Genomic DNA, 16,221 nt, shown 5'->3' with positions numbered 1-16,221 from the left:
TGGCCATGTTTTCCACTCAGTTTGTGATAGTGACCTGTCACAGGATGGAAGCAGGGTCCAAGAATGAAGTCTAGTAGTTGATTCCATGCGGGGCCTGATAGAAAGTGCTAGCCATGTTCCAATCTGAGCTTTCCGTTTCCATTTTCTCCTGCCTCCTGATAAAAATCCCATGGAGATTAGGACTGCTGATTTCACTCAGTGGACTTTCCCATAGGGGAGTCTGACTCCACCCAAGTACCCTGGAAACCTTTCTTGTTTCTGATAAGAGTTTTCCCTTCCTGCAAGTGGAAGGAGAATTGGGTCTTTGTCAGGTGGACCCAGTGGAAGGCAGCCCTTCTTTGGGGGCGGGTACTGCTACTGGCGAAGGAGTCTCTTTTGCCCTCTCATGCTCATGGCTTTGAGCATTTGGATTGGGATGTGCTGTTCCAGTCTCCATCCAAGTGTGATGGACGTGCCCAGGGAGATCTGGTCCCAGCTGAAGGAAAATAGAAATGTTTCTTGTAAATAATCAACTGCCTCTATCATTGGTTGCAATACAGTTTATCTGGCAAGCAAGTTATAGCACTAGCAGTGTGAGTCATTCTAGAAATTTGACTCTTCCGTAGCTCCAGAAATGATTGAGGAATTTCTATAGAGCCATGCATATGTCTGCACATTTATGTAATATGCTCTGGACAGTACAGATTTCTTTTCAATGAGAATTATGGGCAGCACTTTTTCTAAGCTTATTTGAATTTCCTTGATTGTGTATATCACATTTGGCTGTGGCTGAAACATTTTTATCTTTTTGACAATTTTATGTTTTCTCAGCCGACTTGAGATAAGTCACGAAATTAGATATCTGTGAGCCTTAGCAATGCATTTTAGCTCCATTAGCAAATATGATAAGTGATCTATTCTTTTTGACAGCTTATTTCCATTAACAAGTAATTCTCATGGTAGAGGTCATCTCTGGGGCCCATCTCCAGAGAATCCTTCAAGAAATATTACCCCATTTGGAATATGTTTTTTAGAAGTGTTGTTAATAAGTGAACAGTGTTTCCCACACAGACATCATTTATAGGTGCCATCACAACAAATCACAGAAGAATATCACATGATAGCCGATTATACGGCCCAATTGGTGTGTTGACTTTCTGTGATAAATTAAAACGTGTTTCCTTTCTCTTCCTAATCTCTTTCAGCTATTTGAGCCCACAGAATGTGGAAATGGATATGTGGAGGCTGGAGAAGAATGTGACTGTGGTTTACATGTGGTAGGTATAAGAGATCTTTTCTGTCTTCAGCACAGTTCTTACCCAGAGCAAACAAGAATAGCATTAGTGAGAAGCCTATACTGGCCTTCTCAGTGGTCTTTCTCATCTATTAATGCTTAATCCCAGCTCAGACAGGTTAGAATTAATCATGTCCTTATGGCCCCGTTTGAAAACAAAAACAAAAAGAAAAACAAAACAAAAAAAACCAAATGGGTTCTTCTAATCAAATCTCCTCCCTCTTAAAAATCCATAGCTCATATTCATCCCACTCAAATTTTACCAAATCATGAAGCATGGTGTGTGTTATTTTTGTCTTTATAAAACTAGATAGAGTCTGGGGGCACCTGGCTGCCTCAGTCGGTGGGGCACGTGACCCTTGATCTCAGGGTAGTGAACGTTAGCTCCATGTTCGGTGTAGAGATTACTTAAAAAAAATCTTAAAAAAATAACTAGATAGAATCTTAAGAATGTGTTAGAGCTAACCAACGGTGAGGTGCCTGCTAAGAGATGAGCTTACTTGTTGGTAGACAAGCCTTTTCACAGAAGATCACCCTTTGATGAAAAATAAGGCAGGAAGGACTCTTATCATTGTTTAAAGTGATTACTTCCTAAAGTATTTGCTTGCTATTGTATAAGTCTCCCCACGTGGAGTACACAGGTGGAGACAGGGTTGAATGACCAGCCCGTAAGCTTCCTCGCTTACTCACGTGAAGTGTTTCCTCTAGGAATGCTATGGATTTTGCTGTAAGAAATGCTCTCTCTCCAATGGGGCTCACTGCAGCGACGGGCCCTGCTGTAACAATACCTCATGTCTTGTGAGTTACCTGACAATTTTGTCTTCCTTTTCATGGACATATTAGCTAAATATCTCAGTGTGTACATACAGCATTTTTAGAACTTGCTACAAATCTGTTGATTGATATGTGCCTCACAGTTTTGTACAATCAATAAATCTACCTAAAACCTGGGGGTCAAAACATCTACCTTTACTATGATTCACTGTCAACTATCCTACCCTTCAATACCTCCTTAAGAAAATATACATATACTCCTTCCAAATAAACATTGAGAGTTGCCCTGAATGCGGATGAAAGCCACATTAAATGGTTGAATAGAAAAGGGACAATTCCTGTGGTCTTTTTAATAATAGTTCCTATAATAATAATAATAATAATAGGACTTAACCTTTTTCTTTAAAACTTACCCTAATTTATTTTGGACAATGAACATAAAACCTAGTGCTTACATTTTTATGTTTGGTTTTTGAAATTCCTTATAAAGGCAAGAAAGCTAGATAAGGAATGTTCATATGTGTATATATGCAGCTTATGTGTGTGTGGACACAGTTAACTTCCATCTTAGGACCTCCAGTGAGCTTTTGAAAAGTCACTTTTTAAACCTTCCTTTTTCTCATTTACCAAACCTCTAATATTACTTAGAACCATAAATTTACATGATTTTATAATTTTATTCACTACCAATGTATGATGGCGTTTTAGGACATTCTAGCTTGATTGTCTTATGTTCCCCACCAGATTACAAATTGCTTGACATCGATGGTCTCTTCCCTTCCTCTTTTACCCACCCTCTCAATGTGATTGGTGTCACTGAAAGGAGTTCATATGAATTCACTGAAATTTGATTGTGTACATTTAGCTACAGCAAGATTAACATCCAAGCTCATAGGTATAATCAGTGTAGACTGAGTGTGGATATCAATATTCACAGAGATCTTAAATGTTTGTATTTTAGTGATTTGCTCTTTTGTCCTCAACCACACAACTGTATCTTCTTCACATAATTGCCGTCACTTTGTTTTCCAGAAGTAATACTCTTGAGACCGTGGGTTTTGAAATCTAAAATTGAATGGCTTGGGTTAATGATTCATTTTACTACAGAGAGTGGTACCTGGACTTGCAATTTCATAGAAAGAGTTTGGTGATGGTTATGATCGTTGGTGAATAAAACAATACTATTTGAAATAGTAATTTAATACTAGCTCCTAATACTGAATTTTTATTTGCAGTTTCAGCCACGAGGGTATGAATGTCGGGATGCTGTGAATGGGTGTGATATTACTGAATATTGTACTGGAGACTCTGGCCAGGTATGACAAGCTGAGTTTTTGAACAATACATTTTACTTGCAAGTATCTTACACATTGGAAAGCTTTCAGTTTGGACTACGTGTGAATATGATTTAGTTTCTTTGTTTTTTGTTTTGTTTTACTTTGTTTTCTAGTAATTACTAGATCTCCACCATGCCTTGATTTTTAGGAACGTATCTTGTGTTTCTTGGGCCTAAATCTCTTTTTTCTTCCAAATTTCCCCTTCATGATTAGTTCTCTTTATGTGGTTTCTATCCAATGAATTAATCTTTCTTTTTGTCCCAACATCTAAAATAGTATGTTCACATTCATGAAGAATTAATGTACTGTTTCCAAACATCTTTAAACCACAAAGCCCTTTCTTGTAAGAAAAAAATGGGTTGGGGGGCGCCTGGGTGGCTCAATCGGTTAAGTGTCTAACTTTGGCTCTGATCATGATCTTGTGGTGTGTGAGTTCCAGCCCCATGTTGGGCTCTGTGCTAACAGCTCAGAGCCTGGAGCCTGCTTCAGATTCTGTGTCTCCTCCTCTCTCTGCCCCTCCCATGCTCATGCTCTGTCTCTGTCTCTCAATAATAAATAAACGTTGAAAAAAAATTAAAAAAAAAAAAGAAAAGAAAAAATGGGTGGGATGCCCACTGTAGAAGGCACAGAACGAGTAGCACTGCTCTGATTGAAGGGGGATCACGAGCAGGGGCCCCCCTCTCTCAGTTCTGTCTCTCTCCCACTTACATTGTCTGGCACCATGGCCCATATGCTTTCGTGTGGACTTCTTCACGTTAAAAATTATTATACCATTATAATTGATGTTGCCTACCAGCATTCCTTCTGTATACAATTTTTATGTTTTAAAAGTTTATATTATGTTACTTTAAGGCTTTATTTTTCATTCCAACGAACATTTGTCGAGCACCTGCTGTGTATGTCAAGCACTTCTGTAAACGTCGGGATGTGGTAGGGAACCAGACAGACAAGTCCTTGTACTCACGGGACTTACGTTTTGCTGGGTGGAGAGATAAGTGAACAGAAACATCTATGGTGGGAAGTGCTCAGTGTAAAATAAGATGATATAAGATGTGGGGTGGGTAGCGTTAGGTGGGGTGGTCAGGTGCATCTTCCTGGAGGAGTTGGCATTTAAGTAGAAACACAAATAAGATGGAGCTAGTCAGAAAACAGCGAGTAAGGAAGCTTATCTTCCTTAAGAAATGGAATGAAGGCAGGGATTACTGGAGAGTAGTGGGAAAAAAATCGAGAGGAAGTCAGACATCAGGGCAGTAAGGGAGTAATAAGAATTTTGGGTTTCATTCTACATTTACCTTTGCTCTGACATGACTTCAAAAACATTTTCCTGTGCTATTACACAGTTTTTATAAATGTCCTTTTTACCATTACATGAAAGTCTGTCATGTGGATTTATCATTTGACTTGTGACTTGTTATCTAGTGGTGGATATTTGGGCTGTTGGCAGTTTTTCGTTATTATAATTAATATGACGGTGAACATCTTCATGCATCTTTAAGAGTGTTTCTTGTTCCTAAGGGTTTGCTCCTTAGGATAAATTGCCCAGGTGTGGAGTTATCTATTGCCAGGTACTGTGTTTTCCAAGAGGCTCCCAATAAGTAGAGTACAGTTGGAGGTCAAAATACCCTTTTTTCTATTGCACTGAGAGCTAAATGAGCCTCTTTCTAGATCCCATATTCAGGCTGTAGCAACAGCTTGTTGACAGAGGTGGGTCTGGAGCGACTTCTCCCTGCAAAGGTGGGTCCTTGCCTTGTATGTCTCTGTGGAACAGTGGGGAGAGTATACTTTGTGTGAGGAGGCAAAAGAAGAAGGCAGAACTGAGCCAAACTGCCCGGTAGTTCTTCCTCGCTTTGTCAATCAGTCAGGCAGTCTACTTGCCTGGAGCAGGTGGGGCAGTGGGGGGAGGGAAGCAAGTATTGGAACAGAGTAGCTAGAATTACACTGAGTTCCCTTGGGGGGGAGAGGGGTAAAGAGGAGAAGGAGGCAAAGGTTTTTAACTAGCCTTTTTGAAGATTCTCAATGTATATTATCTGAGAGTCCATTCAGAGGGACCCTTTTAAGGATGTGATACAGTGAAATATCTTCAAGCTATTTTGTATTGACTTTGTGCTTCTCTGTTTCTTCTCTTTAGATATGTAAATAGGTTTCCTTGCAGTTTTCCTATGATATAGTGAAAGAGCGTAAGAACTGTGGGTTCTGTGTTTCGTGCCAAGTTTTATGTTTGGTGACAATCCCGATACACTGTTTCACTGGGTTGTATTTTTAGTTTTGTAGAATACTACTATTTTTATACCCATCATATATGGTTTTGGTTCTGTGTGTTCAGCTCTTTTCAAAGTACAGCTTTTTTCATTTCAGGCTTTAATTCCTGAATTGCCATAGAATTTACTGGAAGTAAGGCTTTTTTAATGAGGGCTCTATGTTCTACTTAATATTCTGTAGCCTAAATTTTTAAAACATTCTTTTTGCCTCATGTGTATAAGGTGAAAATTATACTATTATACTATACTATTCAATTAATATCTCAGTGGCATATTGGAATAGCATGTTCTTTTAGCAATCATTTCCTTATATGACCAGAATGTGCCTGAAATAGATAATTGGGATAGAGGAAGCTAAGATCCGTCAGAACTCTGCTTTCTAACAGGCAGTGAACTTTGAATTTAATTGGTACTAATTATGATTAGGAAAATGGGATCTCTGAGAATCTCTGCATCTCTGCATCTCTGAGAATCAGTGTCATTGGCAACATCATGACTTTGTCTTGTATCTCAAATTTTGCTTACTTTTGATGTTAGCATTTGCTTATCCGTTTGGGCTGGTTTTTAAATTCACGGTTTATCACAGAATAAACAATACTTGTGCAACTGAGAGAAATCCTTGGCAAACAATACCGGATGATATAATAAAGGTATTTTTGAAAGATGTGGGAAATGTTTCTCGTTAGCACTATGAAACATGGCATCTAAATGGGTGGCATAACACGACTTAAAATAAGCACATTTAAATGCTATTGCACTGCTGAAGCCTGCCTTGTGTGAACCTTCCTGCACAGCATGAAACTGGGGGCTAGAATGGCATTTAGAGATGGAATCCAGAGCTCTGCTCACAGCAGAACAAAGTATACAGATGAATGGTTCTTTTGTTTTAAGTGTCTCCAGAGAAGTAAGACATTCTGTAATTTCCCACGTTAAACATTTCAGTAATAAGCAACTCACTTTTATTAGCCTAAACTGAAAATAAATTGATTAGAAATCTTGTATGTAGCTGTGACAGTTTATAATAAGGGCTTTTTTTCTTTTAATTGGTAAGAATTCTACACATTTCTTTTTAATTGCGACCTCACAAAAGTCAAATGTGATAAAGTAATTTTAGACCCTGGTATACCTATTTGAGTAGCCACGTTTCTTTTGCATTTTTGTTCAGTGTGATTGTATTTGGCTCAGAGTAAGTGAATAATTAATGTTAGTTGATTAATAAGATAATGATTGTGTTTTGAGTGGATTTGGATGGATGAAAGAGGCCACTTTTTGTGGCCAGATCTCTGTTTTTGTGCCACGGGCCCAGTATGCTAGGTTTTAGTGCTGATAATTATGTCCTTTGAATAGTCACCATCAGATTGATCATAAAGCTGTGGTGAATGAAAGCTTATGTGAAAGCCAGTTTTTCTTTAGAAAGGGGAAAAACCAAAGCATTTTATCTCAGTGTTCCTCAGTAAGCTAGTGCTTCTTGGCAATTGTAAATTCTAAATTGGTTCTATTGCCTTTCTGTACTGAACTTGATAAACAGCTTGATATGTGGAGAACAGAGTAACTTAATTGTATCTGCGTAAGTCATTCATTTATTTATTCCATTAGCCAATACTAATTGAGCACCTACTCAATAATAATCGAGCCTGGCTTCGTTCTAGGTGCTTGGGAGGCAGCAGGGAACCAAACATAAAATCCCCGCCTGCCTGGAGCTCACACTGGGAGGGGGACAATAGACAAACGAGTAACATATATGAGCATAAGGTGATAAATCCTAAGGAGAAGGAAAAACCAGGAAATGGGGAACGGAGAACGCCAACATGGGAGGGGTCATAGTTTTTGAGAGCAAACCACGCAGAAGTCTGGGGGGAAGTGTGAAGGAAGAGCAGGGCGGAGGCCGTGGGGGGGATGCGTGCCTGGCAGATTTGCAGTCACATCAGTCACGGCAGAGTAGGGTGGGAACAGGGCAGCCAGTCGGAGGCTGTGTCGCACTTCAGGTGAGGGATGATGGCGGATTGGGCCGAGTGTTAGCAGTGGAGGTGGAGAGAAGTGGTCAGATCGTGATTATAGTTTGAAGGTAGAGGTAGGGAGATTTGTGGACAGACTGGAAGGAGGGTGTGAGAGAAAGAGAGAAACAGAAGACGACTTCAAGGTTTGGAGCCTGACCCGTTGGAAGAGTGGAACTGACATTTACTGACAAGGTGAAGACTGGGGGAGGACCCAGTGCCTGTTGTGTTTCTTATTCCCTTGTTTTACCTGTATGCATATTGCTTTTTTTCTTTTCACAATTGCTTTAAACACGGTACAAGAGCCTTTGACTTGAACTGTCTTCAGGTCTCTCAAATGTGGCAAATAAAATGCATAGATAGTAAAACTTTTAAATTATTCAGGGTAACTTTTTGGGAAAGTGAAGTGTACTTTTTAAACAATGGTTTGATAAATAGACCCGGGGAAAGAAAGAACCATCCCGCCACGATTGTTCTAGTGACAGGCCTGTAGTTTGAGAGGTTGGAGATGTTCGGGGATGCAACACTGACATTGAGTTGAAAGAGTATTTCTTCTTTCTCAGTGATGTGGCCTATGGGTGAGCATCAGGGGTGTCGAATGCAGATCTGACATTTCACAGGGCTGAGAAAGGTCTTGTGAATTAGTTCCCCAATGTGTCCACTCCTACGTATCAAGGTGATTCATTCCCTTGGTTGTCTGTTTTAATTCCTTCTACTTTTAACTGTAGGCAAGTGAATGTAATGGTATAAAATACCCATTGCATGGATTAATTCAATTGTTATTTTTACCAATAATACCAAGAATTTTACCGAGAATAATTACCAAGAATAATTTTACCAATAATTGGTTTGGATAACCTACTTAACGTTACTCATGTTTTTCTAAACATTCCCGATTATATATTCACCATGGTTGGTTTTTGTTTTGCATTTTTGTATGTTGTACACAGAATCTGAAGGTACTTATGTTGAACATTAACTAAACACATTATATTTTTCAGTGCCCACCAAATCTTCATAAGCAAGACGGATATGCATGCAATCAGAATCAGGTATGCTGGGCGATAAACTTTAAATGTAATTTTAAAAGGATTAGTTTGTGAGTTCTTTTTTTCTTTTTGATAAATGTAACTTTGAAGGGAAATTGCAACTCAAAGAACAATAAATTATTGCAGTGGTCTTCTAATTCAGCATTGCTTCATAGCATATCAAATACTAAATATAGTATTATATTTAACCCTGGTGACAAATTGTCTGATTGAGGGCAAGGGAAAAAAATGTAACAACTAAGGAATTACAAATTTAATTTATTGAGTTGTGACCCTCTTTCAATAACGCCAGCTTATTATGGGAAAGTCTGACTGTTACAGTGTGCTGTAATCTGTTATAATTAGGATTTTTTTCTTTCCTGAAAGCCATGTTGTAATGTAACATTCACACCCAAAAGAAGCAAAAGGTCATTCTGGAATCACCCAAGAAGCGTACCAACTTTTGTTTTCCATAGAATGTAAAATTGTAGATGATTAAGTTTTGACTTCAAGAGCTGTACCCTGAGGTCTGTTCTGGGTTTTAGAATTTAACTGTCTGTTGTACTTCCCTTAAGATGTTTGTGATTTTTATTTTCACTGAAAATATTGGGGTATCGAGTGAAAAAAAATCAACTTACCTAAAACAACAAAAGGAGATCTTGCAGTACAAGTCTGGGGGAAATGGAACCAACTGTGTGGGCCTCCTAATGTGTGTCGCTGTCCTCAGGGCCGCTGCTACAACGGGGAGTGCAAGACCCGAGACAACCAATGTCAGCACATCTGGGGGACCAGTAAGTCATGTTTTCCTGCTTGGTGGCTGCACACAGGTTTCTCTCCATACTATCCTGCACTGCCAGTCTTGCTGAAAGACATGTACAGCTTGGTGTTTTCTTTTGTTTTCTTTTGTTTTGTTTTGTTTTGTTTTCTTTTCTTTTCTTTTTAAATGATTATTTATTTATTGAGAGAGAGAGAGCATGAACAGATGAGGGACAGAGAGAGAGAGATAGAGAGACAATTCCAAGCAGATTCCATGCTATCTGTGCAGAGCTGGATGCAGGACTTGATCTCAGAAACCACAAGATCATGACCTGAGCCAAAATCAAGAGTAGGATGTTTAACCAACTGAGCCTCCTAGATGCTCCCGGAGTGACGTTTTCAAAAAAACTCTAGGAAAGGATGAGTGTAAAGAGGACTGTGAGTGTGATCACAAAACCACAGAAAACAACTGTTCAAGCTGAGGACTTGTTATCAGAACCAAGTCGTGTCACTCAGTGATCTGGCTGTCAGAGAAGGGATGTCACAGCCACTTGCAAAGATTGGGTTCAGTGGGATGGTCACATTCATTGTCGAGACACTTGCGTGATTCACCGTGTACCTTGGGTTTAACTTTTACCCCTCAAGTTAGCCTTCTGTTCTTTTACCCCAGAAAAGTACCAGACTTTTTAAAATTCTGTAATTCTGTTATCTCACTTGGAAGGGAAGAAATGCAGGTCCTTCCTGAGGGGCAGACACATAGAGATTGAGAACATAGTCATGACTCTCAGTACATTCCCTAAGTGTTAATGCACCCCTTCTCTCCCTGACATTTACAGTGCCTTTCCAGCAAACTTCAACTTCAGCCTTTGGGGGCCAGACCACAACAGAGAGAAAAGGGTCTGTCTTGTGGTGGAGGCTGGGTCACCCCCAAAGGAAAGAAAGCACATGAAGGGACAATAGAGCCCCTGCAGGAGTGATTTCAGTGTTAAATATCATTTAACTGAAAGGTTTACTTTCAGTGCTTCAGTTTTGACAGAGGAAAGATGATAGAGGCATATTTGTCTTTTAAAAGGTTTATAAATCAAAACCCAAGTGTCGATACAAAATCTTAACTGCCTAGGACTTTATAATATATTTTAATATTAATATAAAACAGACCTAAGTTTCTTTTTTTTTTTAATTTTTTTAATGTTTATTTATTTTTGAGAAAGAGAGAGACATAGTGTGAGTGGGGGAGGGGCAGAGAGCAAGGGAGACACAGGATCCAAAGCAGGCTCTAGGCTCTGAGCTGTCAGCACAGAGCCCAATGCAGGGCTCAAACCCACAACCCGTGAGATCATGACCTGAGCCGAAGTCAGACGCTTAACCAGCTGAGCCACCCAGGCACCCCAGGCCTAAGATGCTTTATTAGTTTTCTGTATGCCACTTTCCCTAATTCCTGCTGATGGCCATTTCTACCTCCCTCCCTGAAACCCACAAACAAGAATTTGGGAATCAGTTTGTTTTTCAAGTTAAAAACAGGGATGTGTTAGCACTGTCTTGTAGTAGCTTGCAAGAGCCAAGTGTTAAATTTTCAGGAATTTCAGAAGCCTGTTGCCATCACATTGACGGTTGAAAATTAGCCATGTGTTAATTAGACCATGGAAATTTGCACAGTGGTATTTACACCATGGAAATTGGCAAATGCTATGAGTCAGGATTTTTTTTTTCTTTTTGTGGACAACCAGTTGTTAAGCATTTACCTGCACACTGCTGGTTGTGAATAACAAAGATGACTAACACAAATTCTCTTCTCTTGCTCATCTCCAAAAGAGGCTTCAGGGTCTGACAAGTTCTGTTACGAAAAGCTGAACACAGAAGGCACAGAGAAGGGAAACTGTGGGAAGGATGGAGACCGATGGATCCAGTGCAGCAAACAGTGAGTGGTCAGCTTCAGGGGCACAATGAGTGACTTGGAAGGCCTGGCTCAAATGTGACTTGGGCACAAAATAAGTGTTACTGATTTTTAGTAAACAGTCAACTATTGAAAATGTTAAGAGTATGTACTTTAAGAACACATTAGTCTATCTAGAAGCAAATGGCTATGGACTAAGCAGTTGCCGTGGCACAGACTCACAACATTTCTGTAAAACATTTCTCCCATGTTGTCTTTCACCTGATGCTTGTCTGAAAAGACACTTTGCCAAGTGTTAAGACATAATATTGGGTCTTAATCTGCTACTTTTGCTGGAAGGTATGGCCTATGAATGTACTAGTATACACAAAGTTCTACAAGCACAATATGTGGATTGTCTATATTTCGGGGACAACTCAAAGTGAAGTGGTACATATTTTGGATCATTCCGTGAGTGCAATACCATTTGATTTAATTAAGCATCTAACGTCTATATCAGATTTTCCCCCCACTTCTAAAAAGCCTCTAGTTAGTGCATATTGGAGGCATCTTTACTCAGGAAATGACATATTTTTAGAGGACACTGGTAATAGTTTTCCCTGGATTAATTTAGGAAAGTGAAAATTGTGATTGTATAGTTTATTAAAGTTAACTCAGTGACATGATCTATGGGACCATTAAGTTATGGGCCAAATTTCCTTCATTATCCTTCCGTATCCATAAGGATTCTCCCAGTTCTGAAACAAAGCAAGGAGGTTTTTTTTTTCTAGTTAATGACCTCTCTGTTGTACTTTATGAAACTTTGCTATTCCATGTACTCTTTGATGGTGGATGAGGCCTTAGGAGGCAACAAATCTTTGACCAAAATTTCTTTAAAATTAAACCAAAATAATAGAACGTAACTTCTCAACTAATGTCTCACAGGTGAGGCACAGACATTCCAAAATATTGCTTCTCTTTCGAAGGTGACAGACAGTAGGAGGGAGTGGGGCCCAAAGTAGTAAAAATGTATGTGGTTGGACACCTGGATTTCATTAGCTTAATGTCCTGGACAAACCTGTCATTTCTCTGTGTCTGTGTCACTTCAAAAAGTTTGGGAGGCATTGGATTGGATCATTGTAAAAGATAGCTTTTGAATATCTAGTAATAGAACATCCAACCCCCAAGGGGGTAAAGAAAATTAATGCGTGGTTTCTGAAATGTTTAAAAATCGGGATATATAACATGTAAGCAGAAAAGTGAATAACGCACAAATATTTAGTTTGCCAAATGATTATTACATGAATCTCCATGTCACTCCTACCTGGATCAAGGAATAGAACTTGCAGCATTGCAGAAAACGTATCCTTCCCTGCAAGGTGCCCTTGTCTCTCTCCCGGAGGTACTGCCATCCTTTTATGGCAATTACTTTCTTGGCTTTTACAGTTTGGCTGCCTAAGTTTTCATCCCTAAACAATATATTTTGCCTAAGGTTTTGGTATAAAAGGAATCATACTTCATGCATTATTTTCTATTTTGCCTCTTAAGGTCAGCATTTTAAGCATCTTCTGCGGTATGTGTCACTGTTCATACGTATTGTTCATTTGTTTTATTTTCATTCGTATTCATATTCCCATAACCATGATGTATTTCTCCGCTCGGTGCTATTTTAGGTTGTTTCCATGTTTTGGCTGTTAGGAACCATACTGCTGTGGGTATTCTTATACGTGTAACTTAGCGCACGCTTGTACATGTGTTTCTAAGGCCGATACCCAAAAGAAAAATGGCTAGGTTGGTGGGTATGTGTCTTTTCAGTGCCACCCAGATGATGTCACAGCTTTTCTAAAATGGCTGTACTAGTAAACCCAGCCGTCAGTAGTATGCACATGAGACTTTTGTGGAATCACATACTGACCAACACTTGGTATTAAAAGACGTTTTACTTTTATCCTTTCCGGTGGCATAAACTGCCATTTTATTTTGGTTTGAATTTGCATTTCCCTGATTGCAAATGGAATTTAGTACCTTTTTGTAGTACATTTGTAGTACATTTATCGGACATGGATTTCCTTTGTTTTGATGTGTCATTTCAATTCCCTGCCCTTTTTTAGGGGAGAGTTCATTGTTTACTTAACAAATAAGCTGGAGGTAGCTGCTCTCATGGGGGCGGGGGGCGCAGGTGGGGTGTGTGTGTGTGTGTGTGTGTGTGTGTGTGTGTCATTTAACAGTGTCTCTAAGGACCCAGATGATTTTGACCCCGTAGCATGTTGGAGTGTCTGTCCTTCTGCTTGTGAACTCACGATGGCAAGGTTGGATACAAAGGCTGCACATTCAAAGACAGGCAGTGTGAGAGTAGGAACAAAAGGTCTTCTCCCTGTTGGGCTCTGACCTCTTATCCAGAAAGCAACATTCTCCCCAGCAACTTCCTATCTGGCTCCTCTTCCAGTCACCACACCCAGGGGCCACTTTTAGCCCTATTAGGGCAGGACAGAGGGACAGCTAGGAAAGTGGCCGTAGGGGATGGGGGTGCCAGACTAGCTCAGACACCGGTCATGATCCATCTCTTGAGGTTGGGCATGTCGCTACCCAAACAAAACTGCGATCCTGTGAGCAAGGAAGGCGTGGGTCATAGCCAACCAACAGTATTTGAACACGTCTTTATTTAGAAGGAAAGAAAATATTTTCAATTTTTGAATAGATGTGGACTGAATAGTTTTGATTATTTGGAGCTTGATTCATCCTATCCTGTTCTGTTTTTGTTTTTATTTGACATGCTCAGTGATGTGTTCTGTGGATTTTTACTCTGTACCAATCTTACTCGGGCTCCGCGCATTGGTCAACTTCAGGGTGAGATCATCCCAACTTCCTTCTACCATCAAGGCCGAGTGATTGACTGCAGGTAATATATTAAATGTTTGAAAATCTAATGAATCACGAGAATTACAAATTCAGACAAATCAAATGAATTTTTTCTGTTTCTCACAAGAGGACTGTTGACTTTAATTTTATGATCACCTTTCATGTTTAGAGTTAAAAAACAAAGTTGTATATTGATTTGCAAATTACATTTGCTCAAAAATAGGACCACTTATTAGCAGTAGGGTCTTCTTTGTAATTATAACTGTTGAGTAGACTTACAGTGTCCATTTTGACCTATGGTTAAAGCTTTGAGCATTGTAATAGCTCAGGATTTGAACACTATGTGTGTTTTATTTTTTATCATAAAAAATAGACTTTATACTTCACGCAGCATATTTCTGCTTTAGAAGATGGTTTAATACTCATCATATAGAGCATATTTTTTAAGATGTTATTTATAGTTGCAGGCATACATTTGATATCCAATTATCTGCGAGTATAGGGCACAGCAAGTATGAGGCTTATTTTTTAAATCACATACACATGGTACTGTTGTGGCCCCAAACACGTCTGGGATTCCCCTACAGAACTGCTTTTAGTGTCTGCAGACTTCTATCCGTAGTGTCCTTAGAGTAGCTAACCTTCATCTTCTGTGAGTGAATGTAAGATTTGGAAACATCCAAAAAAAAAAACAAAACAAAACAACTTTTGAAGAAGATTTAGTAAAGTGGTTGGGTGAGCAAATTGAAAACTGTTCTCTTGCTCGAATGATTGCTGGTTTTTGTTTCCTTTAAACTGCTCTGGAAACAATTCTAACCAGGTCCTAGACAAGAAGATCCTTCCTGGAATAAATTTGTAATCTAATTACTTAGACGCACATTCTTTGAATGTGTAAGTTTTCACACATCTTTAGATACGACAGCCTAATTAAATTATATATTCCAAACTAGTATATTGGTAAAATATTCAGCAAGCTACTCTATTAGTCTTTATAGCATTGATGATTCTTCAAATTCAGGTTTTTCCTGACTTTGACATTTTGGAAATAAATATCAGTAGAGAGGAATTGGTTTCTTTTCTCAACCATAAATAATCCTGTTCTCTAAAGTAATCATAACAATTTTCAAAATATTCTCATTTGCTACTTTGGCTCAGCATCTGCCCTTTGGTATCACGGCACACCTGAAAGCCTTGGAGCGGCTGATGTAAAAGCCGGCTTCTTTTGTTCTTAGGCAACTCACCCTTAGTCTTCATGCTGGTCTTGACAACAAGTGAAGATTTAGGATATACTTTGTGCCGATGACATTTTTTCCCCAATGACATGCAGTGCAATAATGGCAATGAAATGTATTTCCTGTCCTCCTGTTCTTTTATTGAAGGGAGGTGGGAAAGGGGGAAAGGCAGGGAGAGGTGGAGAAATGCCAGGAGCCATCTATGTCCACTGACAGCCTCTTTAATTTCATGAAGAGCAAGCCTCTTTCATGTTGGCTTTCTGTTTCTAACTATGGTGCTAATGGTTGCATGAATATCTTTCTCCTTTTAGTGGTGCTCATGTGATTTTAGATGATGATACAGATGTGGGCTATGTAGAAGATGGAACGCCATGTGGTCCATCCATGATGTGTTTAGATCGGAAGTGCCTACTGATTCAGGCCCTAAATATGAGTAGCTGCCCACTTGATTCCAAGGGTAAAGTCTGTTCAGGCCATGGGGTAAGTAGGCATCAGTGTTCCAGTTCAAACCTTTATTCTCTGGCATCCTCAAAGTTCACAGTCGTCAGACTTGCATTTCAGCCGTTCTCCTTTTGCGTCTGCTGCCAGTGTCTATGCACTATGATAATTTCCAGACTATCCTCACCTGCTAAGGATAATACCCATAGGTACCGATATGGTTTTATTTGTGTTGTTTGTTTTATCACTGGCTATTTGTATGTCCCACATTGTCTATACCTTGCCAGCTAAAGAGGTGGAAGAAATTGGTAGGGTTCCTAAAAGAACTGTAGACCCCACGTGAACTACTTTGTGCCATTCAGGATAACTTTAGTCCTCTCAGTGTTCCCTTTCGGCTAC

The 16,221-nt window shown here is 39.4% G+C and overlaps 1 protein-coding gene across 3 annotated transcripts in view; it reads left to right on the top strand.

The window, feature by feature from the left end:
- Positions 1-16,221, top strand: part of ADAM23 (ADAM metallopeptidase domain 23) — a 171,627-nt gene that overhangs the window by 131,846 nt on the left and 23,560 nt on the right. For all 3 annotated transcript variants that reach the window (XM_049615076.1, XM_049615074.1, XM_049615075.1), the window contains exons 16-23: positions 1,185-1,256; positions 1,982-2,071; positions 3,283-3,363; positions 8,638-8,688; positions 9,392-9,455; positions 11,233-11,338; positions 14,073-14,192; positions 15,696-15,864. In XM_049615076.1, coding sequence (XP_049471033.1) covers positions 1,185-1,256; positions 1,982-2,071; positions 3,283-3,363; positions 8,638-8,688; positions 9,392-9,455; positions 11,233-11,338; positions 14,073-14,192; positions 15,696-15,864 — 753 coding nt within the window. The remainder of the gene's footprint in view (positions 1-1,184; positions 1,257-1,981; positions 2,072-3,282; positions 3,364-8,637; positions 8,689-9,391; positions 9,456-11,232; positions 11,339-14,072; positions 14,193-15,695; positions 15,865-16,221) is intronic.

This window comes from Panthera uncia (assembly GCF_023721935.1).
Source record: "Panthera uncia isolate 11264 chromosome C1 unlocalized genomic scaffold, Puncia_PCG_1.0 HiC_scaffold_3, whole genome shotgun sequence".
NCBI classification, from domain to species: domain Eukaryota; kingdom Metazoa; phylum Chordata; class Mammalia; order Carnivora; family Felidae; genus Panthera; species Panthera uncia.
The sequence above is the reverse complement of the archived record's forward strand: the minus strand, read 5'-3'. Positions and strand labels throughout refer to the sequence as shown.